General features: G+C 34.9%; 1 protein-coding gene across 3 annotated transcripts in view; it reads right to left on the bottom strand.

The window, feature by feature from the left end:
* Nucleotides 1–280: 280 nt before the first annotated feature.
* The window catches only part of NAALADL2 (N-acetylated alpha-linked acidic dipeptidase like 2), a 1,542,421-nt gene continuing 1,516,814 nt past the window's right edge, over nucleotides 281–25,887 (bottom strand). For all 3 annotated transcript variants that reach the window (XM_036850518.1, XM_036850517.1, XM_036850516.1), the window contains one exon: nucleotides 281–658. In XM_036850518.1, the coding sequence (XP_036706413.1) occupies nucleotides 460–658 (199 nt within the window). In that variant the 3' untranslated portion in view covers nucleotides 281–459. The remainder of the gene's footprint in view (nucleotides 659–25,887) is intronic.

Here is a 25,887-nt window from a genome sequence, read left to right as displayed (position 1 = left end):
ATTTCTATTACAGAAACTAGGTCACTAAAGCTCTAACGTAGGGAATCATTTCTGTTTCTATGTGTTTTATCCATAGGAGCGAAGATTGTCCAGAACTTCTTGGAAATTTTCCCCCCCAAATATTTTATATATATCTATATATCTATAGATATATCTATATCTATAGATATATAGATATATATAGATATAGATACAGCAGATTTCTTTTTAATAGATAAATCTTAAGTATTATTTCAATAACTTGCTTTTACATAATCAGAAATCTAGATATAAGAAAAAATATTAAATGTGCAAAATGCTCTTTTTACACATACATTAAAAAATACAAAGGAAGAATAGCTTTATACTTATATAAAAAACCATTGGAGGGAAAAAGTCTTCAATGTCAGAAAATCTAGTCAGATTAGAGCTTTCACTTGAGGAACTGTAAACAAACTTTTTCAAATGCTGAGAGTTTTCTCAGTTCTTTCCAACTAAGACACTCTCAAACACATCAAGTCCTGCTTTGAAGTAAACCTGAGCTGCATTAATGCTGTTCAACACTTCTGACAGGGCTTCTTGAAGGGTCTCATTTGATGCAAGTGACTTGCAGTGTTTCCAGGCCTCCAGGAGTATTGAAAACTGGCTTGTCTTCCCATCAAGGTGGTACAGGATATTTCTGAAAAGAAATACAGAATGAGTAAATGTTTTATGCACCATGCTATTTTCATATCAAACATTGTAAAAAATATTTCCAAGAAACTGATGTTTTTAATAAATGAAGAAATTATAAGAATACAATATTATCATTTTGGGACCTCTATTGAATTAATGGATCTAGACATTGATCATCAAAAGTTCCCTCTAGTGATGAGAGAGAATCAGAGAGTATGTACCTCCTGATGGAAGTACACAATACTACCTATGAAATCAATTATTTTTGCTAAAAAATTGATCTAAATCTGATGAAGCTTCTAAATCTAATTGCTAATAAATACAACGGACAGAAAAATATAAAAATGATATCACACTCTGTCATCAGCAAAATACTGTGGAAATTCTGTAGGACAAATGACCCAGTTTATTCAATGAATAAATTGTAATAAGAAATAGGTGAAGGAGGAACCACTCAACCAGGGCTTTTCAACCTTGTGTTATTGACATTTGTTGGGGGGTGGGGTGGATAATTCTTTATTGTGGCAGCTGTCCTGTGCATTGTAGGATGTTTAGCAGTATCCCTGACCTCCACCCACTAGGTACTAGTAGCACCCCTCCTTTAGTTGTCTCAGTTAGTTTGGGCTGCTATAACAGAATACCATAGACTGGGCAGCTTAAACAATAATCCAATGGTTGGATTGTTGATGAGAGGCCTTTTCCTAGTTATATTCTCACATGGCCTTGTGCATGAACACAGAGAGATCCCGTGTCTTCTCTTCTTTTAATAAGGACATTAGTCCCATCATGAGGGTCCCACCTGTATGACCTAATCTAACCTGGATTATTTCCCAAAGGCCCATCTCTGAATACCTTCACATTGAGGTTAGGATTTTAACACACATATTTTAGGAGAACCCAAACATTCAGTCCATAGCTGTTGTAAAACCTAAAAATGTCTCCAGACTGCCAAAATTGTCTCTTATAGGGCAAAATTGCCCCCAGTTAAGAACTGCTGCTTTAGACTAAAAGAAACGGAAACCCATCCAGTATAGACTTTACTAGGTCTTTATTCAAACAAACAATTTTTAAAAATGAGAAGTAGTACAAAGTTGAATACTAATTAAGGATTTGTTAATATTAAGAAATTGTTAATATTTTAGGTGTGATAATGGTATCATCAGTATGTTTTCAAAGTGTCCTTATCTTCTAGAAATATACAGTAATATTTGCAAATGAAAAGTTAATACGTCTGGGATTTGCTTCAAAATATTTGGAAGGAAAAAGGAGAGTGGAGCTATGGACATCACAGGTAGAACAAGATTGGCCATTAGTTAATAATTGTTGAAATGGGGTAATGGATTCATTATACTATTCTCTCTCCCTTTGTATATGTTTGACATTTAGAATTCTTCTCAAGTATAGTGTGTGTAATAAGACGGTGACTTGAAATTTATCCAAATATCTGAGAAAGAGGAATTTGGCCGTGGGCAAGTCTAAAGAGCTTCCCTTTATTCATTGATAGATAGAAAGAATACATTTTGGTAGAAAGCTATGGATTATTGCATCATTTGACTTATTTCCAATGCAAACCACCTGAAATAGCTGAAATTTCTTGGTCTAATAAGAGAAGCAGATATATAAATGATTAAAATAATTGTTTAATTGTCATATTAGAAATATAAGGTCCAGTGATAACAGAAGAAGGATTGCTGCTGGAAAAATTTATCATGGAGAATATTACAATTTCATCTTGAAGGATGATGGGAATTACCTGTTACAAGGGTATAAGAAAGGAAACAAGATAGAAAGTGGAGACAGCACCCTATGCAGGAGGAATAGCATATGCAAAGGTATGGATTTATAAAACAGCTTGCTCTTCTTAGTGGATCAATTCCAGTGTTTCTGTATGGCCAGAGTGCAAGGCCACAGTGGGCAGCTGTAGGAGAAGAGCTGGGAGAGCAAGCCATGGCCATGTCATACCGGGCCTTGTGTACCAAGCTAAGGAGGTTACACTTTTTCTTATGGGCAGTAGGAAACCAATGAAAGTTTTTAAGCAAGAAAGAAAGATCATTAGATTTTATTTTGGAATAGTTAACTTTGGTTGTAATATAAAGCCTAGAGAACGACTTAGTCCAGATGAAAATTGACAAAGATGTCAGTTACACAATGATAGTTGTTTGAAAGGGCCACAGTGCAAGGTTTAGTTAATTTACACTTATCCCTAGCACTGACCTCAGTTTTATATAGAGTTCTGGATCATTGTTTCCTAGCTCATCCAGGCTTCACTACTTCAGCCTCTCCTGAACTTCCCACTCTGTACTCTGATGGTGGTGAATGGACACTGAAATCTACCTAATCACCCATGACAGAACTCTGCAAGTCATCTCTTTCCCTTAAATATCCAACTGGTTTCTGAAGATACTCACTTCTCCATCTTTTCAGCATCTTTTCTCCTCTGTTGTGGGACCCTGATCCCTATATTTTCAAGGATATATTATAATATCATCACTTTACATGTCAGGGTTGAGAAATATGTTCCTTCTTTATCAGGTCTAATTCAGTGTTGTGAATATAGGAGGTCTTCAGTCATGGTGATTTGACTTACTTACATTTTTATCAGGCTTTGTTCAGCGATGGAAATTTTGTAGACCCTCTAATGTCAGTGTAAATTACACCAATTCAGGTTATTTTGCCTTTTAAGCATTAACTCACTTCAAAACAATAGATTTTGTGTCTTTGGAGAAAAATTTCAGTTGATAATAGTACATGGTGGGTGGCAGTGGAGCAGAAGATGCTTGAACTCAGAGGTTATTTCAGTAATTTTTTTTTCAAAACCTATTATTTGAAATGGGAACTATCCCTAATAATCCAATATCCTTAATCTTTGTACTTATGAATATACTTGGCATTTTATGAATTAGAGCAGTGCAAGAAGGATATTCTTTATATTCCAAATATCCTTGAATTCAGGTATAAACTTTGTATTAAGAAACATACATCCCCTGGATATGGGAGGGAGAAAAACATCTTCCAAATGAAGAGGCAAGTGGGTCATGAGCAATGCTCTGGCTATGAGCTGTACTCTGGGAAAAATGTGGATCTACTTTTACAAGGAGAATACTCCTTAAAATAGAGATTTCCCTTTTGATATTTCCACAACCTTCATAAAATTATAGAGCTTTTCAGAAGAAGCCACTGTGCCATGTTAAAGTAAGCAGTTATATATGTATATACATAGACATATGTACATGTGTTTTATGTGTAAAAATTTTTATTATATCAAAATGACAAACAAAATAGTGAGAATTAGCAGAATACCTAATGAAAGTTTCCTAAATATAAGTTTTATTAGTTCTATATTTATTATTAAATTGGGGAGGGGATGGTAAAAGAAACCAACTAATAGAGAGGAAGCTTGATACAGCCATGGAATTTTCCCAAATGAAGATGAAACTGCCTCAGATGGTCACATGTATTCTCCTACATGACAGAGCTGTACAAAAGTTACTTTTTCATGTTAACATAATCCTTAATTGCCATAAAAAAAGGAGTGGGTTTTTACTGTCAGGATACCTATCAAACATATTTAAATTCATGGTAAACCATTTAAATAGATAGGTAGGTAGGTAGATAAAAATTGGTTTAGTATTTTGAGGATAAAAATAGTTTAAAGTATATTTTAATTACTTAATCATTTAAAATAGTATTTCTTTGTAGGCAACTTATACTGCTTTACCATTAAGAATAACCAAATTAGTATAATAAAAATATTTAATCATCTCTCATAATATTCATAGTTTTGAATTCTCTTCCTCTAATTCTCAGTTTCATGTTTAATTATAAATCATTTAATGGCAAATATATTTCCAGAATTTAAGAGTGTAAAAATATTTTCAAAAGCTGTATGAAATACTTCTGTTCCTTGAGGGCATACTGCTCAGCATGGTGACAAACAAAGATATTATAATCATTTTTATCCAGAACTGCCCCTTAAATGTGTTGTACCAGTGCAATTAATACATTATGAGAAGTAAGTTTAATGATTTGGGGTGCTGTTATAGTGACTTTTTGACATATTCAAAACCCACTGGCATGAAATACATTCCTATATGTACATTCTATGTTTATTAAATGTTAAATGTTATTAATATTAAATTTAATGATAAGATATTAATAAAACATGCTCATAAAGGTTACAGTATTAATCCCTCAATGGCAGTTCATTTAAGGATGAGCACAATCTCTAATATATTTACATAAAACTTCAGCCATAACTAGTATAAAATATCTAGAAGAGAGATAATGTGGAAGCATAAAAATACATCCTAAAAAGAATGTTTAGGTCTAAAGCACAAGACATGCAATTACTGTGTTTTTTTTTTTAACTCGAAAGCAATACATATATTTCTTAAAGACCAGTGCAGTGGAGTCTGCAATGTGCCAACATTTGCTTTTTCTAACTAGTAAGCAACACAGTAATACTTTTATAATGACTGTAAATAAGCCATGTGCATAGAAATAGATTCTGTTTTGGTTTGTGAAATTCTACAAGAAGCTAAACACATTTTCCATATGCTACATGATTCAAGTAGGAGGCTGCGGCAAGCTATTATGTAAGACAAACACTCATATCCATTTCTACCCAAATTGGATACAAATCAGCTTAAAATTACAGATACTTAGATTCTGGCTGAAGATCAGCGACTAGGATTCTTTCATCACAGTTTAAGAGAGAACCTTCATTTGGGGTAGTTGCTGATACAACTTAAGTCAGTTGATCTTTATTATAGTAGAATTTTTTCACCTTGATAAATTGCTTTACCTTAAAAACAAATTGAGGATAACAAAAATATCTTCTTTAAATTTTCATGAGAAGGATAATTTCTCCTACCAATTTTCAGAAGTAGCTCATCTTTTACTATTTCTCTTTTGTGTACTAAAAACCATTTAGCTTGCTGCATACAAAAAATAAATTTCTGTATTTGGAGACCTTTCCCAAAAGAGTATCATCATATTATTTTATATTTTCTATTTGAATGGAAGACAAAAACCACAAAACTCAGCCATGTTGTTACATTTTGTCACATATGTTTCCATATACTTCTTAGTTCTGAAAACTTTCTTATGTATTCAGTCACTAATCCTAAGTACCCCAGGATCATCCCTGGGTAGCAAAACTACTACTCTACCGTTTTTTAATATGCAAATGATTCTTGCCTTTGAAAATATTTTGATTAGATCAACGTTTCTGATGGAAGCTTTTAAGCCAAAAGATTTTTGTATTCCCATGTTATGTGACCAAAACTGAACCTCAGTTAAATGGAGTTAAAAGATTTCAACAATGTATATACTATATCATGTTTTTCAGATTAGGCCAGACTTGGAATCGACCAATAGCCAGTCAAAAGGCACATGTCTGGTACAAAAATAGGGTGGAAAGACAATGAGTAAAACCCTCGAAGAGTTTCTAGGTCAAGAGTCTGTTCTTTACAACCACAAGGAATCACATGCCTTAGTGAACCATTCCTGCTCTAGGTGCTCACACACCTGCATTAGTTCAATTCAGAAAAGTCTCCTGGCAGAAAGAATGGACTGTGTTATTAATTCAATAAATCATCATCCTATTTGTGTACACACAACATGTATCTTGGTATGGCATGTAGAGACATCAGACCTAATTAAAATATTAATTGAAATCATTTTAGTAGTTATCGTGTTTAAAATAACATTAATTCCACCCCCATGCCTATCTTCTCTCATCTGTTAACAATTTGGATCTTATAAATGTAATTCATACAGTCATCCTGACCCACACACAACACAAAGAGACTACTAAAAGGAAATTGTAATACATTATTGATGACACTAATGAAATTACAACACACATCACTCATTTTAATGGATCTGTCTCAATGACACATCACGGTGACCAGGAAAGAGCAGCACCAAAATCAGAAACCTAATTGATAACTCCCAGCAGCATCAGCGAAGGAGATGAAGCATCTTTACTCAACTGACAAATCTTTTCCACTCAGCTAAAGTAAAGGAAAACTGAAGAAAATGAATTTTGAAACACTGGCATCTAAAGTCTTCATGAGTCATTTTCTTGTGTGTGAATTAGCAAATTAATGATGGAAATGATGACTCTCTTTCAAATGTTCCTTCTTATATTCATAAATGGGCAAAGGATGCCACCAATTCTAAATGTGAATTAATATTCATTATACCCCATGTTGAGAAACTCCTAAATGAAATTGCAGTAAATAATAAGTCATGTCTTTTAAAATTGACTGTGAATACATGCTGAATGGAGAGAGAAAAGGTCAGCTCAGTATCTCACAATTGTTGCTCACTCTTTTTAGGGATTATACTAATTGTACTCCATAGTTAACAGTGGATTACTATATTTATATCAACATTAGAAAAGATTATATGACTTGGATACTATGTCCATGAGAATTCACAAAATACATGGCGGCACTATTTATAGTACAAATGTCCATTCAGCTGAATTTGAATATGGTCTATACTAGCAAAAGCAGAATGAGAATTAAGACCATTGTAGATACTGTCAAGCCGTAAACTCTGCAGACAACTGAGGCAGAAAGACATGTGGGGTAGCTTGTTTGTTGGCAAAAATGGCTACAATTATTCCTCTCCCTGAATGCAGGCCTCTTCAAAATATGACTTTGCAGTTCCTTCCATCAAGAGATGGGGTCTATTTCCCTACCTCTTGAATCGGGTTTGGCCTTAATGAATATGACATATATGGTGAGTCCATGCCTCAAAGGGTGTGATGTGTTTCTTCTCTTTCTCTAGAACCCTGCCAAGCCCCCATGAGAAAATCCTGTGATAGCCTGCTGGAAAAAGAACACAGGCAGCAGAGGGGAGCTGCTTGGCGGAGGCCTTCCTATACTAGCTAGTCCCAAGCCAAGTTGGCAGCAGAAACACTGGTTGCAGACATAAACACAGTCAAGAGACACCCAGCCTGGCTTAGACCAGAAAAAGTCCAGCCTAGATGGTCATATTGAAGAATATGAACAAAATAAATAGTTTCTTTAAGCCACTAAATTTTGGGTGATTTTTAGAGCAATAGATAATTGTGATAATTTGGTAGTGTTTTCCTTCCCTGTGGGAAAGGAAGGGATTATGTTGCTTTAGGCATCAGTTCTCTTACTCTCTATTAATACCATTGACAGAGTGCAATGTACGACGTAGATTTGACAGTTCTTTAAATGACAGGCTGAATTCAAAAGACACTTTTGGAAAATTGTGCCCAATAGTTCTATAAGGAATGCATTTATAAAGTTAAGATATCCATGTTGATTCGTTAGAAGTTTTAAAATCTGTTTTGAGTGCCAAGTGGGATTTTTCCACTAAACGAAAAAGTTAACCATTACAGCATATAATTTGTTGTTGATTCTTTCTTTTTAATATGGCTCATCTTACTGAATTACAGCCCAAGAAATGGAAAAAATGCTCTGTTTCCATGACAATTAAATATATAAATATAGAGCAAAGAACAGGGAGTATAAACAATTGTATTCTGTAGAGTTAATGTCTCAAGACTTCTCAGTCCATCTAACTACATTGTTTCCTCAAGAGAAGTTTCCTGAGAAAGAGGATTTTTTTTTTTTTTTTTAGGATAGTCAAGGAAGACTTCCCCTGAAAGGCAGTGCTTAATGGTTTATCAACAAAGAAAAATTAGATTTCTGCACTCAAAAATCTTTCATTAAATAAAAAGGAGAGACAGAAATAAGACAAGATTAATACAATCCTTAGCACCTTCTGAAATTTGGAGAAGATGGTGATACAGTTGACCATTATTTTTTCACCCTCATGAAATTGGTTTTTTGTTCTTATTTCAATTTCATCCCTCCTGCTTTCTTTCCATCTTACCTCTATGTATGACAGAAAACTCAATATTTAGATTACTTTTCTTTCTTATTTGGAACGCATTTCTCTTAATATTTCAGCTTCTACTCATCAGCAAGTAGTACCTGTCACCCTCCAAGAACAACTTCATTTGACTATCTTACAGGCACATGATAATTAACATAAGGAAGCATTTCCTTTAGTATACGCTCCAAATATTTGTATTTTCCTTTCTCCATTATTCTTTCCTTACCTTCATTAGTAAACAGCAATGCTGAGGCCATAAAACCAAACAAAATAGGTAATTCAGCCTTTTTTTTGTTCCCATTTTTCTATTCCAATAATGAAAAAGATGTGAACTATTTGTTTTGGAAACTTCACTCTAAAGGCAAAAGTTTATAATGTAGGCTGTGTCTATTTAAACAAAATGAGTAATTGAGCCAATATTGATCTTTTGCCTTATTCTACTCAATAGTCCTATTAAACTAATAATAACTAATGAGTAAGTCACTGTGTTAGGTGCTCAGGGATAGCAAAGAGAAGTTTACAGTCTATTTTGAAAGCCAAGCATATAATGAATAAATTAAAATATTATTTTAACTTATTTTTCATATAATGCATTTAGAATATTATATGGCATGAAATTATTTTTTATATTTTACTTTTTATTTATTTTTAAATATATATCAGACTGTTTAAAAAAAAATACTGCTTTGCTATGTAAACAAAGAATGTGACCTGCCATTCCAGTTCTACTAAGATCAAGCCATTAGTCACTTCACTTGCCCACTGACAGTGTACCCTGAGGGGAATTCAGGATGGAGAAAAACAGAAAGCATTCTGTGCTTTGGATACTGGCCCTAGGTAGGTAAGATGCAAATCTAAGGAATGATTTCAATGAACCCAGCTTCTTGAATCTTCCCGTACAAGAAAAGCACTAAAATCATTACCTTGAGATGTCTGTTCTTTGTGATTAGCAAACTCTTTTATGTTCAACTACATGTTTTTTATTTTCCTTTTTCCAGCCAAAAAACCCTCATATATATCCTGGCTCCTCCCTTACCTCTCTGGCACAGTTCCTCAGAGCTGAGAGGATGTCTGTTGGGCTATAGTCCTCAGTAATGTCCCCTAATAAAACTTAACTCACAACTTTTACATTATGTGTTTTTCTTTCAGTTGACAGTTTTAAATGTTTTTGCGTATCTTGTCTATGTCATACTCTTTTCATACTATGTCATATATCATACTATATACTCCTTAAGGTCATATAATACAAAGTCTATAAATATTCTATGTGATGTTCATCATATGCCTTATGGTTTGGAGGAAAATCTCTAGGGGTGGGTCCCAATGTCATCTCTTTAAGTTGGCTCATCTGATTCAAATTTCCATAATATAGATTCAGATAACAGTCCTAATTAAGTCAGCATAAGGTAATTCTTTAACCAAATAGATTATTGTAGCAATGGGCATATGACCACATCTTGGCAATAAAATTTGAAGGGGAATTTTCTTCAGGATTATAAGAGCAGTAATGTCATGCTTTTCTGAAAGAACCACCAAAAGCTAATCCTTTCTCTGCTTTTGAATAGTATGGGATATGGATATGAGATCTGTAAATACTACATTTTTTTTTCCACCAAAGAAAAATCAGCCTTGAAATGATACCATGAAAGGCAGAGCTTAGAGACAGAAATAAATTTATTTCTTGGTGATATGACAGAGATGCTGAATCAAACCAACCTAAAATCTCTTCCTCTTAACTTTTAATTATGTGAGTCTGTTACTTTACTCTCTAAACCAATTTGGGTGAAGTTTTCTCTGTTTTCAATCAGATGTATCCACATAAACAATCCTATTGATTATATAGTTATTAAAAATAGATCATATATTCTTTAATAGCTATAGATATGATTTTATTTGTCCAAAAGGATTTAGATAATTCATTCAGTTGACATTTGAAAATGACTATCTTAAGGTAAAAAATGCATGGTTTCACTTGAATAGCAAGTATATTATTCAAGATGATTTGAAAACTTCAAAATCAATAGGACATTAAAATGTTTGCTAAATTTTAGCTAGAAGAAAAAAATAAGTACCAAGTAGATTGACTGACCTATTGAAGCTATGAATGTTGATCACAGAGGTTGAAGGTATTTAATGAAGGAATGTCTTACTGTAAAATTACAAACCCTGGAAAGATTACCTTTCACATTTTATAGAACTGTTATACATGTTATTAAACATTCACTTTGAAAGTGTGACAAAAAGTAATATTTTAAAGGAACTCTATTCCTTAGCTGAGTAAATTTGCTCACAATTTATAATATAGATATACCATCTATATTTTTGCTAGCGTAGGGAAATAAAGTGCTATGGTTTATGCCAGTAAATAAATGGATCCATATACAGCAATTTACTATGCAAATTTTTTAAAAATTAAAAGAATCTGATTTTGAAATACTATTAAATTTTTTAAAATACAAGTACCAGGTAGGCAAATTCCTATTGATTATGTTGAAGTTGATCATTAAAAAACAGTCCAGATTGTGAGTAAATAGTAGAAATGTCAGCTCTTTGCTTTGGGAACTCTAAAAAAAGATGCATTCGCCCATGGCTGTCAGCCATGGGTATCAGAGGGTCAAAAGGATCCCCAGGTACCTGACTCAAAGAAGGTGTACATTTGGTTGTACCAGTCAAACACTAATTATATCTAATTTAAGAAAAAGCATTCATTTATTGAAAGTGTGTATATATGTAAATATATGACTACGTGTACATGTAATAGTTTACAGAAGTGATGAAAAACATTGAGAAGAAGGCAGTAACCAAGGGAAGCTGAGTATCATAAGAGTACTGCCAAGATTCTGCTTAGCAGCATGTTTAGGACATTGATGTTTCAGACACTCCCACTACCACCACTTCATTGAGAATACTTCTCCACCACGGCAGCATTGCTGTCTCTTCACACTTGCTCTGTCATTGCCAGAATGTTAATCCACAACTAGCATGAATAATCTTGAACTGCCCCTACATCTCTCCTCACTTCTTTCAGATATAAAGTCCTAGGAGAGCTCATCCAATTGACTGAACTTAGGTCATGTGCCTGTACCCCAGGAACAAAATACCTAGATCCATTCACCTTCTGTGGGGGAGATAAGCCCTGCTTTCCACCAAGCTCACACGGAATTACCCTCACATAGGAAAGACATTTTGATACCAGGAAGATTTTTTTTTTTTAATTTAAAAAATTTAAAACTGCAACTCAGTAAATATCTACTACACTAGTGACAGGAAGGAAGAGTGTATTTCAACAGGGTTCTCTTGGAATTACCCTGGAAATTGCTATTCTACTGTATGGCAGTTTTTCCGCTTATGTTAAATGTTAGCAACTACTCTATAATATGGCAGCAGTGTTTATCAAATTGAATGTGTATGAGAATAAGCTGAGACATTTAAAAAAAGTTCTCAAGGGATTCAGATGCAACGGGTCTGGGATACCTTATAGGAGTGTATGTTTTTTTCCCTGCTCCATTACTTAAACCTACTGGGTGACACCCATGCATACTCAGCAGTTCCCTCGGTGAGTTTTACATTTACCAAGAGGTCTTGGTTTGGTCCCAAATTAGCTTCATCCAGTCACATGTTATTATATACAAAATTACATGATTTAAATGACATATTAAGTGTGAAAGAAAGTTACTCCTGTGAAAATGAACCTGAACGCTTTGGAAAGACTCACAAAGATTAACTGACAAAATGAGAGTGTTGTTGAATTATATGTGGAGAGATAACTGAAAAGATTATTAGCAAGGGGAGGGGAGGACTACAGTGACAATGGAGAAAGAATCTGCATTCAGATTGTTTTGCAAATGCCTATTTATTGCTCCAAATGAGGAAACTGAAATTGGAAATCTCAGATGATGCAGCATTAGTGTGGCTTAAATAGGAAAGTAAATCCGGAATTCCAATTCCAAGAACAGAACTCAAAGAAAAGTCCTTGGTCCTATATCAGAAGATTTGGTGATGAATGTTTTGGTTAAAAATAAACTGCTTTTTCTATCATTTGACCATTTACTGGTTCTGATTGTGTCAGATTAAGGGATGTTTACCCTTTGGGCATTAGTCAAACCTCTACTCTTAAGAACTGGAAGGGCAAATAGGTATCATCTTGAGTTCCAACTCTCATGGACTGCTTATTGTGGCTTGAAGTACTAGGTTGACAACGGATTGGGCTGTTTCAGAGCCCAAAATAAAAAAAGGTCTGTCATGACTTAGATTCCTACTTGTAGACCCTGCTTTACTTAAGATTATTTAGCCCATTCTCTTGATAATAATGTATAGGTTTCTTGAATTAATCAATGGAAGTATAAACCAAGTTATCAAAACGAAGGGAGAAAGTCATAATTATTTGGTTTTGCTAAATAGAGTATAGTCAACCCCAGTAATCCCTTCTAAATTGTATATTATAAATTCTCTAGTTTTCCTGTTTATGGATCTGAATTAACAGAATAGCTATTAAGTTTTCTCTTCACTTGCTGCTCTAGACTGTGTCGTCTCTGTTTAAGCCATGGCCCAATCTGTTATTAATCAATTAAATTACACTAAAAAAAAATTAGAATTTATGGGCATTTTTCACAAATAACTCTGTTTCTGGATATTTAATTAGTTCTTTTGCAAGATAAGTTCACTATCTGAAATACAAACTAGTTTTTAAAGTACTTTATTCAGTGAGTAGAGTTATATTAGTCTATAGCTACCTTTCTTGAAGCCTAATATTTAATATATGCAAAAAATAATACATGCAGTTCTTAACTGAACCGTTTGGGGAGCTATGGCCTTAAATATAGAAGAAAAAAAGTAATTGGTTCTTTGCACTGGACATCTGGATATGAGTCATCTTGAAATTTTGTTCAATACTTAATGAATGTTCTGGCAGACACATTAATCCAATATTCTAAAAACAACATCACTAAGTGAATCTGAGCCATACAAAAGCAAGAACTCCAGTAGTAGATATGTCTAAATTATGTAAATGTCAGATAGTCTGTGAGATGACTTTAATTTCATAAAGTGCATTAAGATAATTAAATAACATGACAGATTTTAAAGAATTTTGATATTTTTAATACTTAGATAAGACAGATCCAAAATAGTCTACATTTGGATAAAAATAGGAGAAAGAACATAGTAACTACTGCACTAATCTCATCATACCTATGAAAATCTAAGAAGACTTTTAAAGTAAAAGTTGATAGAAATCAAGGAAAAATAATTACCTTGAGAGCTCATTCATGAAGTATTTATTAAGCACCAAGTACAATATGGAATACAAAGGAATTACAAGAGTGGTCTCAGTTCCAAAGGGATTTTTTGAATTTTGAGTTAAGTAGGAAAGAGGAGAGTTTCAGGGCTATTGTCTTTTGCATATGTGGCTAACATAGTAAAACAAACCCTGAAGTTCAAAGAATCTACCAATTTTCTTGCTCACAAAGACCTCAAAATGAAAAATTTTTAATAGTTTTGTATATTTTATCTTCCTTTGCTCAGATAATCTAGAGATGTTAGACATTAATTGTCTAAAATATAAGGATACTAAAAAAGTGATAGACTTGTAAAGTAGGACATCAGAGCCTACTTTGTAATTTTATACCTTCTTATTTTCCACAATTAATTACATTTGATAATTCTTCATCTATAATATAGATTTTTCCCATTATTTTAGGTACACTCATAAGAATCCAATTAAAACCAAATGGAAATAGTTTGTGTATATACAAAGTTTCTGCCAACTTGAGAAATAACTGAATGTAGGAATATATAAATTTCAAACAAGCATATTCAATTTTATTTAGGTTTTCATTTTTATCTGAATTTTCAGATAATTCATCCCTTAAAAATCAGTGTTCAGAACTTCCCTGGTGGTCCAGTGGGTAAGACTCCACGCTCCCAATGCAGGGGGCCTGGGTTTGATCCCTGGTTGGGGAACTAGATCCCGCATGCATGCCACAACTAAGAAGTCTGCATGCCGCAACTAAAAGATCCTGTGTGCTGCAACTAAGACCCGGCACAGTCTAAATAAATTTAAAAAATTTTTTTTAAAAATCAGTGTTCAATGAAAATTTTAAATTACTTATTTCAAAGTGAGAAGAAAATTATTTATCAGAACAAAGTGTACTGGGTACTTGCAGTCAGTAATTAGCTTCAACACTAATCTCTCACACACCTATAAAAAATAATGAAACTATTGAACAGTTTAATCCAAAGGCAAGGAAAACACATAACAAGGAAAGAGCAAAAATTAATGATATTTTAATTCTTAAAGTAAATCAAATAATTATGATACAGACACACTCACCACAGAACATTTTAAATGATGGGTATCTTAATCTCGTAAAATTTTGATGTTATATTTAAAAAATATATATTTAATTGAACCTCTCTACCCACCCCCATACAGCCAGTAAACTTTGCTTTTCCTTTTCAATGGAATTTAAAAATTGTTATTCACTTTCTAAATGAGGATAAGTTACAGTGATAATTATTATTATTATTGCTACTAGCGAGCAGCTGTGAATAAGTGAAGACTGAAGATAAACCACACCAGCTTTGCCCTTCTGTGGTTTTATTAACACACAAAGTATCAACTCAGAGAAAAACTTATGTCTGACAATATTATGAAAACATTTCTGTTTCATTCTTGCTATTTGAGTATTTATCACTTGTCTATACATTTTTGAGATACATGTATATATGTATGTGTAAATACATGAAGAGATATATGTGTATTTTCATAAATGTGTGTGTATAGATAGATATGTAATCTGTCCCACACTGGACCAGGAAGAAAAAAGTCTAAATTTTATGTCTTCTTCCTAAATCATATAACTGAATAGTAAACTGCTTGTTATACTGTAAAATATTACACTTACTAGTAATATAATTCAATAAGGATAAAAGACAGTGCAAACTAAACAACTGTATTGTGTCCTAAGAGATAAAGGGCTAATTATGTTGTTCTATAGGCACCAAAGTAATTATGTGAAGATAGAAAGCCCTGTGTTACTTACAGACTGTAGAACATTTCCATAGCAGTCTGTCTTGGTATCTGTTCTCAAATCACCACACTCTTTTTCCCAATTCAAGAATAATCACCAAATCTTCACCCTTATTATATTTGTTTTATCAAAATAGGACTTTCTTTACAGAAATTCTGATTATATAAGTAATCATCCTACTTGATTGCTTAGTGTGAGGTTTACCAGGATACCTAAGCTTATATGCTTACTGCTGCGGAAGACCCACTGTGATCTTCGCCCTACTTAGGGAGGAAGGATAATTTAAAGAAGGGAAATGTTTGAAAAGAAAACATGAGTTACATCTAAAAATTACCACAACGAAGAGAAATGGAAAAATATGAAAGAAGTACTAAATGGTCAGTATCAAAATCATGTCTGAGTCTAAAATCCATGCTCTTTCCCAGGACACTAAGCTTCTCGACCTATCATCACCACTTCATAGCTCTATGATACACAGCACATTAAAGTTATTTAAAGTCTCTGAAATTCTTCTTCTGCACTGGTAAAATGGGAAGTATTATTTACAGTCTAGAGTTTTTGCAATAATTAGCTAAAACATGTAAAGTGCTTAGCTCGTGCCTGGCATACACAGTAAATACCTCATAAATGGTAACTACTGTTATTATTTGACATTTCTGGATTTTCCTTCCTTGGACACATATTACTCCCTCCCCTTAATTCTCAACTAACTCTGTTCTTAGTATCACAGAGCTGTGCAATCATCAGATGACTTCTCCTGGTTCATCCAAAAGGAACTTTTAGGGAACAAGGGAAAGACCACTTCTAAGGGTTTGCCAAGAATATATCACCTCCTGCAAGAATCTGTACCAATAAAACTATCTGCCTTTTAATTATAAAAAATGCCACTCCTTCACTCTGCTGTATACATATAACATATATGTATATGAGTGACTATTTTAAAAGGTGTACGCAGGTCAGAATAATTAGATGGCTGATAGGGATAATATAATACATGGACACACACGTATGTGAAAATGTTTTGGTAAACTTTATTTTAGGCTATTAGAAAAAAATGTAACTTGGTCCATTGGTAGACAAAAAAAAGCAGATTCTTTTTACTTGTAATGTTTAAAGGATCATGGTAAATTAATGAATAAAAGTTCTATATTTTCTGACTTGGTATATGGGAGGAAATCCAGCTACTGACTCTGAGAGGTACTAATGAGAGCACAGGTTTCTTATGGTCTGGAGAAGCAAGAACACACATTTGATGAATTTCAGAAAGAAGCCCACTCATGTTTTGTCAGCAACCCAAAGCAAACTTTGTTGATTAAGCTCAGTGCAACTATAGCATGGTTTCATTGTGGCACTGATCACACACCATTGCTACTCTTAGATGGACACTTGTTTCTCAGGCAGAACTCCTCAAGAACAGAGAGTTTCATGTTCACTGTGGATTTCACCAGGTTTCTAACAAGTTGATATGGAATAAATTTGATGGCATAAGTTAATAATGGTGAAAATAATTGTTAAAATTTGTAGTGAATTTAATATGTTGTAGGAAATATGCCACCCAAACATGCCACTTTAGCATAAGAAGTATTTTGATCTGAAGACAATTGAGAAACTGTAGACAGAAGAGCTCTCTATACTCCCCTAACTCTTAATCACTGGAAATGCATCTACACTCTCATCAGCCCAGAGATACCACCAAGAGGAATCTATATAACAGATCTTACTAAAATAACCCTCAACATCTTTTAGTTTCCGCCACATATTTCCCTTCCCACAGTTTGCTGCCCTTGAAAGCCTAAAACAATTTTGGGGAGGCTTGTCACTTCTCTATTAATTCATTGCTCTTTTTAAAAACATTTTTTCCAATTAATTGAGGTATAGTTGATTTACAGTGTTGTGTTAATTTTTTCTGTACAGCAAAGTGACTCAGTTTTACATACATATATATATACATACATACAAATAAATATATATACATATATATATATATACACACACACATTTTTTTTTCATATCCTTTGCCATTATGGTTTATCACAGGGTATTGAATATAGTTCCCTGTGCTATACAGTAGGACCTTGTTGTTTAGCAATCCTATTTATAATAGTTTGCCTCTGCTAATCCCAACCTCCCAATCCTCCCTGCCTCAGCCCCCCACCACCATAAGTCTGTTCTCTGTCTGTGAGTCTGTCCTGTTTTGTAGATAGGTTTATTTGTGCCATATTTTAGATTTCACAAAAAGTGATATCATATGATATTTGTCTTTTTCTTTCTGACTTACTTCACTTAGTATGATAATCTCTAGTTGCATCCATGTTGCTGCAAATGGCATTATTTCATTCTTTTTTGTGGCTGGGAAGTATTCTCTTGTATATATGTACCACATCTTCTTTATCTATTCATCTGTCAGTGGATATTTAGGTTGTTTCCATGTCTTGACTATTGTGAATAGTGCTGATATGAACATAGGGGAGCAAGTATCTTTTCAAATTATAGGTTTGTCTGGGAATATGCCTATATGAGTGATTTCTAGATCATATGGCAACTCTATTTTTTAGTTTTTTGAGGAACCTCCATACTGGCTGTACCAGTTTACATTCCCAACAACTGCATAAGAGGATTCCCTTTTCTCCACACCCTCTCCAGCATCTGTTATTTGTAGAATTTTTAATAATGGCCTTTCTGACAGGTGTGAGGTGGTACCTCACGGTAGTTTTGATTTTCATTTCTCTAATAATAAGAGATGTTGAGCATCTTTTCATGTGCTTGTTGGACATATGTATATCTTCTTGGGAGAAATGTCTATTTAGGTCTTCTGATCACTTTTTGATTGGGTTGTTTTTTTGTTGCTGAGCTGCATGAGCTGCTTTTGTATTTTGGAAATTAAGCCCTTGTTGGTCGCATCATTTGCAAATATTTTCTCCCAGTCTGTAGATTTTCTTTTTATTTTTTTTATGGTTTCTTTTGCTGTGCAAAAGTTTGTAAGTTTGATTATGTCCCATTTGTTTATTTTTGTTTCTAAAATAAATTTTTTATTTATTTTTTATTTGCCTTGGGAGACTGACCTAAGAAAACAGTGGTATGTCAGAGAATGTTTTGCCTATGTTCTCTTCTAGGAGTTTTTTGGTGTCTTGTCTTATATTTTAGTCTTTACGTTATTTTCAGTTTATTTTTGTGAATGGTGTGAGGGTGTGTTCTAACTTCATTGATTTATATATGGCTGTCCAACTTTCCAAACACTTGCTGAGGAGACTGTCTTTTCGCCATTGTATATCCTTGCCTCCTTTGTTGAAGATTAATTGTCCATAGGTGTGTGGGTTTATTTCTGGACTCTCTATTCTGTTCCATTGATCTGTATGTCTGTTTTTGTGCCAGTACCATGCTGTTTTGATTAGTGTACCCTTGTAGTATTGTCTGAAGTCTGGGATGGTTATGCCTCCTGCTTTGGTCTTTTTCCTCAGGATTGCTTTGGCAATTCTGGCTCTTTTACGGTTCCATATGATTTTTAGTATAATTCTATTTCTGTGAAAAATGTCTTGGGTAATTTAATAGGGATTGCATTAAATCTGTTGATTGCTTTGCATAGTATGACCATTTTTACAATATTAATTCTTCCAGTACAACAGCATGGGATATATTTCCATTTCTTTGAATCGTCTTTAATTTCCTTTACTAATGTTTTGTAGGTCTCAGCATATAAGTCTTTCACCTCCTTGGTAAGGTTTTTTCCTAAGTATTTTATTTTCTGGGTTGCTATTTCAAAAGGGATTGTGTGTTTACATTCCCTTTCTGATACTTCATTGTTAGTGTAAAGAAATGCAACCGATTTCTGTATGTTAATCTTGTATCCTGCTACCTTGCTGAATTCATTGATCAATTCTAGTTGTTTTTGTTTGGAGTCTTTAGGGTTTTCTATATGTATTATCATGTCATCTGTGGACAATGACAATTTTACCTCTTCTCTACCAATTTGAATAACTTTTATTTCTTTTTCTTGTTTGATTGCTGTGGCTAGGACTTCCAATACTATGTTGAAGAGAAGGGGTGAGAGTGTGCATCCTTGTCTTGTTCTAGATTTTAGCAGGAAGGCTTTCAGCTTTTCACCATTGAGCATTATATTGGATGTGGATTTGTCATAAATAGCTTTTATGTTGAGATATGTTCCCTCTATACACACTTTCTTAAGAGTTTTTATAATGAATGGATGTTGAGTTTTATCAAATGTTTTTTCTGCATGTATTGAGACGAACATATGGTTTTTGTCTTTTCTTATGTTGATGTGGTGTATCACATTGATTGATTTGCATATATTGAACCATCCTTGTGACCATGGGATGAATCCCACTTGGTCATGGTGTATGACCTTTTTTATGTGTTGTTTGATTTGATTTGCTAATATTTTGTTGAGTATTTTTGCATCTATATTCATCAAAGCTGTTGAACTATAATTTTCTTTTTTGGTAGTGTCTTTTGTCTGGTTTTAATATCAGGGTGATGGTGTCTTTGTAGAATATCTTTGGGAGTGTTCCTTCATCTTCAGTCTTTTGGAAGAGTTTGAGAAAGATCAATATAAGTTCTTCTTTGTATGTTTGGTAGAATTCCCCATGAAGCCATCTGGTCCTGGACTTTGTTTTGTAGGAATTTATTTTTATTACAGATTCCATTTCATTTCTGGTGACTGGTCTGTTCAAGTTATCTCTTTCTTCTTGATTCAGTTTTGGTGGGCTGTATATTTCTAGAGAGTTGTCCATTTCTTTGAGATTGTCAAATTTGTTGGCATATACTTTTTCATAGTATTCTTTTTTTTTTTTTTTCAGCAGTATCTTTTGTGATTTCTCCTCTTTCACTTCTTATTTTGTTTTTTTAGGTCCTCTCTCTTTTCTTCTTGGTGAGCCTGGACAGAGATTTGTCAATTTTGTTTACCTTTTCAAAGAACCAGGTCTTGTTTTTTTTGATTTTTTTCTATTTTTTAAACTCTATTTTATTTTTTTCCTCTCTGATCTATATTATCTCCTTCCTTCTGCTGACTATTTTATTCTTCTTTTTCTAATTTTGTTTGTTCTTGGTTTTCTAATTCTTTTTTATTTATTTATTTGGTTGCACTGGGTCTTAATTGTGGCAGACAGGCTCCTTAGTTGCAGCTCCCTGGCTCCTTAGTTGAGGCACTTGGGCTCCTTAGTTGTGGCATATGAACTCTTAGTTGCAGCATGCATGTGGGATCCAATTCCCTGAGCAGGGATCGAACCCTGGCCCCTTGCATTGGGATTGCAGAGTCTTATCCACTGTACCTGGTGTTCTAATTCTTTTAGGTGGTGTGTTAGGTTGTTTATTTGAGATTTTTTCTTGTTTCTTAAAGAAGGCCTGTATCGCTATGAGTTTCCCTCTAAGAACTGCTTTTGTTGAATCCCATAGATTTCGTATGGTTGTGTTTTCATTGTCATTTGCCTCAAGGTATTTTTTAATTCCTCCTTTGATTTCATTCTTGACCAACCAGTTGGTTTTTTACTAGCATGTTGTTAAGTCTCCATGTCATTGTTTCTTTCTCATTTCTTTTTCTGTGGTTGATTTCTAATTTCATGTCGTTGTGGTCAGAAAAGATGCTTGAAATAATTTCTGTACTCTTAAATTTGTTGAGGCTTATTTTGTGCCCTAGTATGTGGCCAATCCTAGAGAATGTTCCATGTGCACTTGAAAAGAATGTGTATTCTGCTTTTTTTGGATGTAATGTCCTGAAGGTATCAATTAAGTGTAGCTGTTCTATTGTATCATTTAGGGTCTCTGTTGCCTTATTGATTTTCTGCCTTGAAGATCTGTCCATTGATATGAGTGGGGTGTTAAAGTCTCCTACTATTATTGTATACCTGTCAGTTTCTCCCTTTATGGCTGTTACTATTTGTTTTATGTATTTGGGTGCTCTTATGTTGGGTGCATATACATTGATTGGTGTAATATCCTCTCCTTTTATTGATCCTTTTATCATTATATAGTGTCCTTTTTTATCTTTCTTTGTAGATTTTGTTTTAAAATCTATTTTGTCTGACATGAGTATTGTGACTCCCACTTTCTTGTCATTTCTGTTTGCATGAAATATCTTTTTCCATCCCCTCACTTTTAATCTATGTGTGTTCTTTGCCCTAAAGTGGGTCTCTTGTAGGCAGCATATTTTAGGCTCTTATATTTTAATCCAGTCTGCCACTCTGTGTCTTTTGACTGGAGCATTTAGTTCATTGACATTTAAGGTAATTATTGGTAGTTAGTATTTATTGCCATTTTAAACCTTGTTTTCCCATTGATTTTATATTTCCTCTTTGTCCCCTTTTTTTTATTCACATCTTTATTGGAATATAAATGCTTTACAGTGTTGTGTTAGTTTCTGCTGTACAACAAAGTGAATCAGCTATATGTACACATATATCCCCATAGCCCCTCCTCCCTCTTAAGCCTCCCTCCTACCTTCCCTATCCTATCCCTCTAGGTCGGCACAAAGCACCGAGCTGATCTCCCTGTGTTATGCAGCAGCTTCCCACTAGCCATCCATTTTACATTTGGTAGTGTATATATGTCAATGCTACTCTCTCACTTCGCCCCAGCTTCCCCTTACCCCGCTGTGCCCTTTCTTTTTGTTTTTCCTTTTGTGGTTTGATGATTTTGTTTCATAGTATAGTATGTTCTCTTCTTTTTGGTTTTTGTGAATCTATTGTATGTTTTTGACTTGTGGTTGCCCTGTTTTTCAAATATGTTAATCCCTTCCTATATTTACTTGCCTTAGACTGGTAGTCATATAAGCTCAAACACATTTTAGAAAAAAAAAAATCTACATTTTCTTACTCTCCTCGCCCACACTTTATGATTTTGATGTCCTCTTTTGCATCTTCGTGTTCATCCTTTTGCTGTTCATTGCGGTTATTATCACTTTCACAGAATTTTTTTTTTAATCTGTGTACTGGCTTATTTAAGTGATTTGTTTTCCAATATTAATTTTCTCTTCCTATAGATTCTTACTTTTTTTCTATTTAGAGAAGAACTTTCAATATTTCCTTTAGGATAGGTTTAGTATTGCTGTATTCTTTTAATTTTTGTTTGTCTGAGAAATTCTTTCTCTCTCCCTCTATTCTAAATGATAATCTTGCTGAGTAGGCTATCCTAGCTTGCAGATTTGTCCATTTCAGGACTTTGAATATACCTTACCACTTCCTTCTGGCCTGCAACGTTTCTGTAGAAAAATCAGTTGACAGCCTTATGGGGGTTCCCTTGTAGTTAATTCTTTGTTATTCTCATGATGCCTTTTGAATCCTCTCTTTAACTTTTGTTATTTTTATTATGTCTTGGTGTAGGTCGGTTTGGGTTTATCTTGTTCAGGACTGTCTGTGCTTCCTGTATCTGGATGTCTGTTTCCTTCTTTAGGTTTGGGAATTTTTCAGCCATAATTTCTTCAAATACATTTTCAATCCCCTTTTCTCTTTCTTTTCCTTCTGGGATCCCTATTATGTGTAGATTGGCATACTTGATTTTATCCCATAGGTGTTTTATATTGCTTTTAATTTTTTTTTTCCCTTTGGGTTTCTGTCTGCTATTCTAAATGGGTGATTTCCATTATTCTGTCTTCTAGATCACTTATTCATTCTTCTGAATTATTCATTCTGCTATTCATAGCCTTTAGTTAGCTTTTGTCTCTTCAAATGAATTTTCTAATTTTTCTTGGCTCCTCCTTGTAGTTTCTAGTTCCTTTTTACAGTAATCTGTATTTCTGTTGATAGCCTTTCTTGATTCCTTCAGTATTTTCATTATCTCTATTTTGAACTTGGTGTCTATTAGATTGAAGAGTTCTGTTTCATTTGTTTGTTTTTTCAGGGGAATTCTCTCAATCTTTTTTTTTTTCCTCCACATACTTTTTTTTAATACTTTAATTTTGTTTGAGTATAGTTTATTTACAACATTGTATTAGTTTCAGGTGTACAGCAAAGTGATTCAGTTATACAAATATACATTTATTCTTTTTTAGATCCTTTTCTCATAATTGTGAGTGGTTCCTGTGTTTCTTCATTTTACTTATATTTCTCTTGCTCTATGAGTTTAGGAGAAATGGTTATCTACTGTGATCTTGGAGGGCTATTTTTATGTGGGAATGTCCCCGTGTAACCTGTGTGGGTTTAATATTTTTTGGTGTGAGCGTTGTTTTGAGTATGGATGTTTTCTACCTCTTTCCTCAGTGTATGCTGGCTGTTATACCCTTGATAAGAGGTGTGACTGATGTTGTGGTGACCAGGGCATGCACTGGATATTGAGTGTGGCCTCCTCTTTGCTCTGTGGTTGTCACTGCACTTTCAGGGGTAGGGTCATCTTCCTATTTGGAGTAGAAGCCCCCAGATCCATTTCTGAGCTGTTTCTGATCTGTGGCGTGAGGTACGCAGGATTGGAGCACTCCCACTGGGAGAGGAGCCCCTGAGTATTCCTCTGCTGGCGATGGTCACCTGTGAGTGGCTCTGTTGTGTCACCATTCACCCATTGTGCAGGCTCACAGAGTACACTGTTGTTGTCACTGCTCTCAGACCACCTCAGCTGAGAATATGCTGGCAATATGCTGGATAGGCTGGTAATCGGCCCTGGTGCCTTTTAGGCTTTGTTTTCACAAGGCCACCAGTGCAGATACACTGAAGTCAGGTCCCAGGACTGCAGTAGTTGCACACCTAGACCCACTGTGAGAGATATGGAGGCAGCTCAGACCCTAGCCCAGCCCAGCCTTTGTGTGTACGTGCCCACAAAGCCCACAGCTCCTAAGGCCAGACCTGTCCCAGCTATGGGAGCATCGATTGTCCATTTGGATGTTCTGCAGGTGCTGAATTTACAAAGCTGGCAGAGGAGGTGTAAATCTGTGGCTCACGCAGCTGCAGGGAGAGATTTCAGCCCTGCTTCCTAAGTTACATGGCCCCTCGGGCTCAGCTGTGATTTCAGCCCCACCACTGCATGGAGGCAACCCACTGGCTTGTGCTCCTGGGGCCACTGAGGCCATGGCCAGGGAGTGTGAGCCTGCCCAGGTGAGAGCCTCCCCTGGAGCCCATGGAGGCAGGGTTCAGGAAGTGGGGAAAGAGGCTGCAGTGGCAGCCCTACCCCTTCCTTTGCACACCACTTAACAATGGCACTTCTGTAGCAGCTCAGGCTTCTTCCACGTACACTCCTTAGAGCAGTGCCCCACACTCCAGCCCCTTTTGGCTGTCTCTGCACAAGCAAACATCAATTCTCTCCCTGGGTCTGTCCTCTAAACCCTATGTTTCAGCACCCAGACCCTGCCCATACAACTAGACACGCATCACAGGCTGGGACACACAGGGCGGTGGCACGGACCGCCTCTGTCCTGCCTGCCACAAACCAGTTGTTGTACTCTCCTCTGAGCCTCTGAAGCTTCTTTTCTGTCCTGGCTGATTTCCCCAGTGAGGGTACTTCCGTAGGTGCAGGAGCCTCTCCTCTCCTTCAACCCCCTCCCGGGGGCACAGAACCCGTCCTGCTTCCTCTTTGTTTTTATTTTTTTCCTTTTGTCCTACCCGATTACGTGGAGACCTTTCCTGTCCTTTCAGGTGTCTGAGATCTTCTGGTAATGTTCAGTAGCTGTCTGTGAGAATTGTTCCGTTTGTAGGTGTATTGATGTATTTGTGCTAAGAAGTGAGTTCCATGTCCTACTACTCTGCCATCTTGATTCCAGTCCACCCATTGCTCTTTTGTAAGATGCTATAAAAGCCACCACTTTGAGTTACTCATCACTGAGTTTCTCTTCTGTGGGTGTGTGCTTCATGTGTTAACCTGCCTTTGTCAGTCTAATTTGCAGAGCCCCAGTTAGTGAACCTAGAGAGGTAGAGGAAAAAGTTTTTTTTTCCTCCCCCACAGTATGCTTAGCAATATTCTAAGCAGTTTTTATATTCTAGCTCATTTAGTCTTTAAAACAACTTAATGCGATATATACCATTAGTATACCCATTTTATAGAGAAAGAAAAGGGTACAGAGAGATTAGCTTGTCCAACATAACATAGCCCTTAAGTAGTAGAGGCAAGATTTAGAAAAGCACATGTTGAAAGGGATTTAATTTGAATATCTGCCTCTGTTTTGGGACTTATATTAAAACCATATTTCAACAAGTACTAAACTTGAAACTCATGGCTGACAGAGAAAAAAGTTCCAAAGAAATAACAAAATGGACTCTTTCCAAACTGCCAGAGTATAGCAAACCTCAGACTTACAATACTTCACAGCATCATCAATAGGAAAACAGTAAATAAATTTTTCTCCCTACTCCATGATAATGATTTCCTTTCAAAATCAAGTGAGATG

Source organism: Balaenoptera musculus, chromosome 4 (genome assembly GCF_009873245.2).
Source record: "Balaenoptera musculus isolate JJ_BM4_2016_0621 chromosome 4, mBalMus1.pri.v3, whole genome shotgun sequence".
NCBI classification, from domain to species: Eukaryota; Metazoa; Chordata; class Mammalia; order Artiodactyla; family Balaenopteridae; genus Balaenoptera; species Balaenoptera musculus.
Note: the sequence above shows the minus strand (reverse complement) of the source record. Positions and strands in the feature narration are given on the sequence as shown.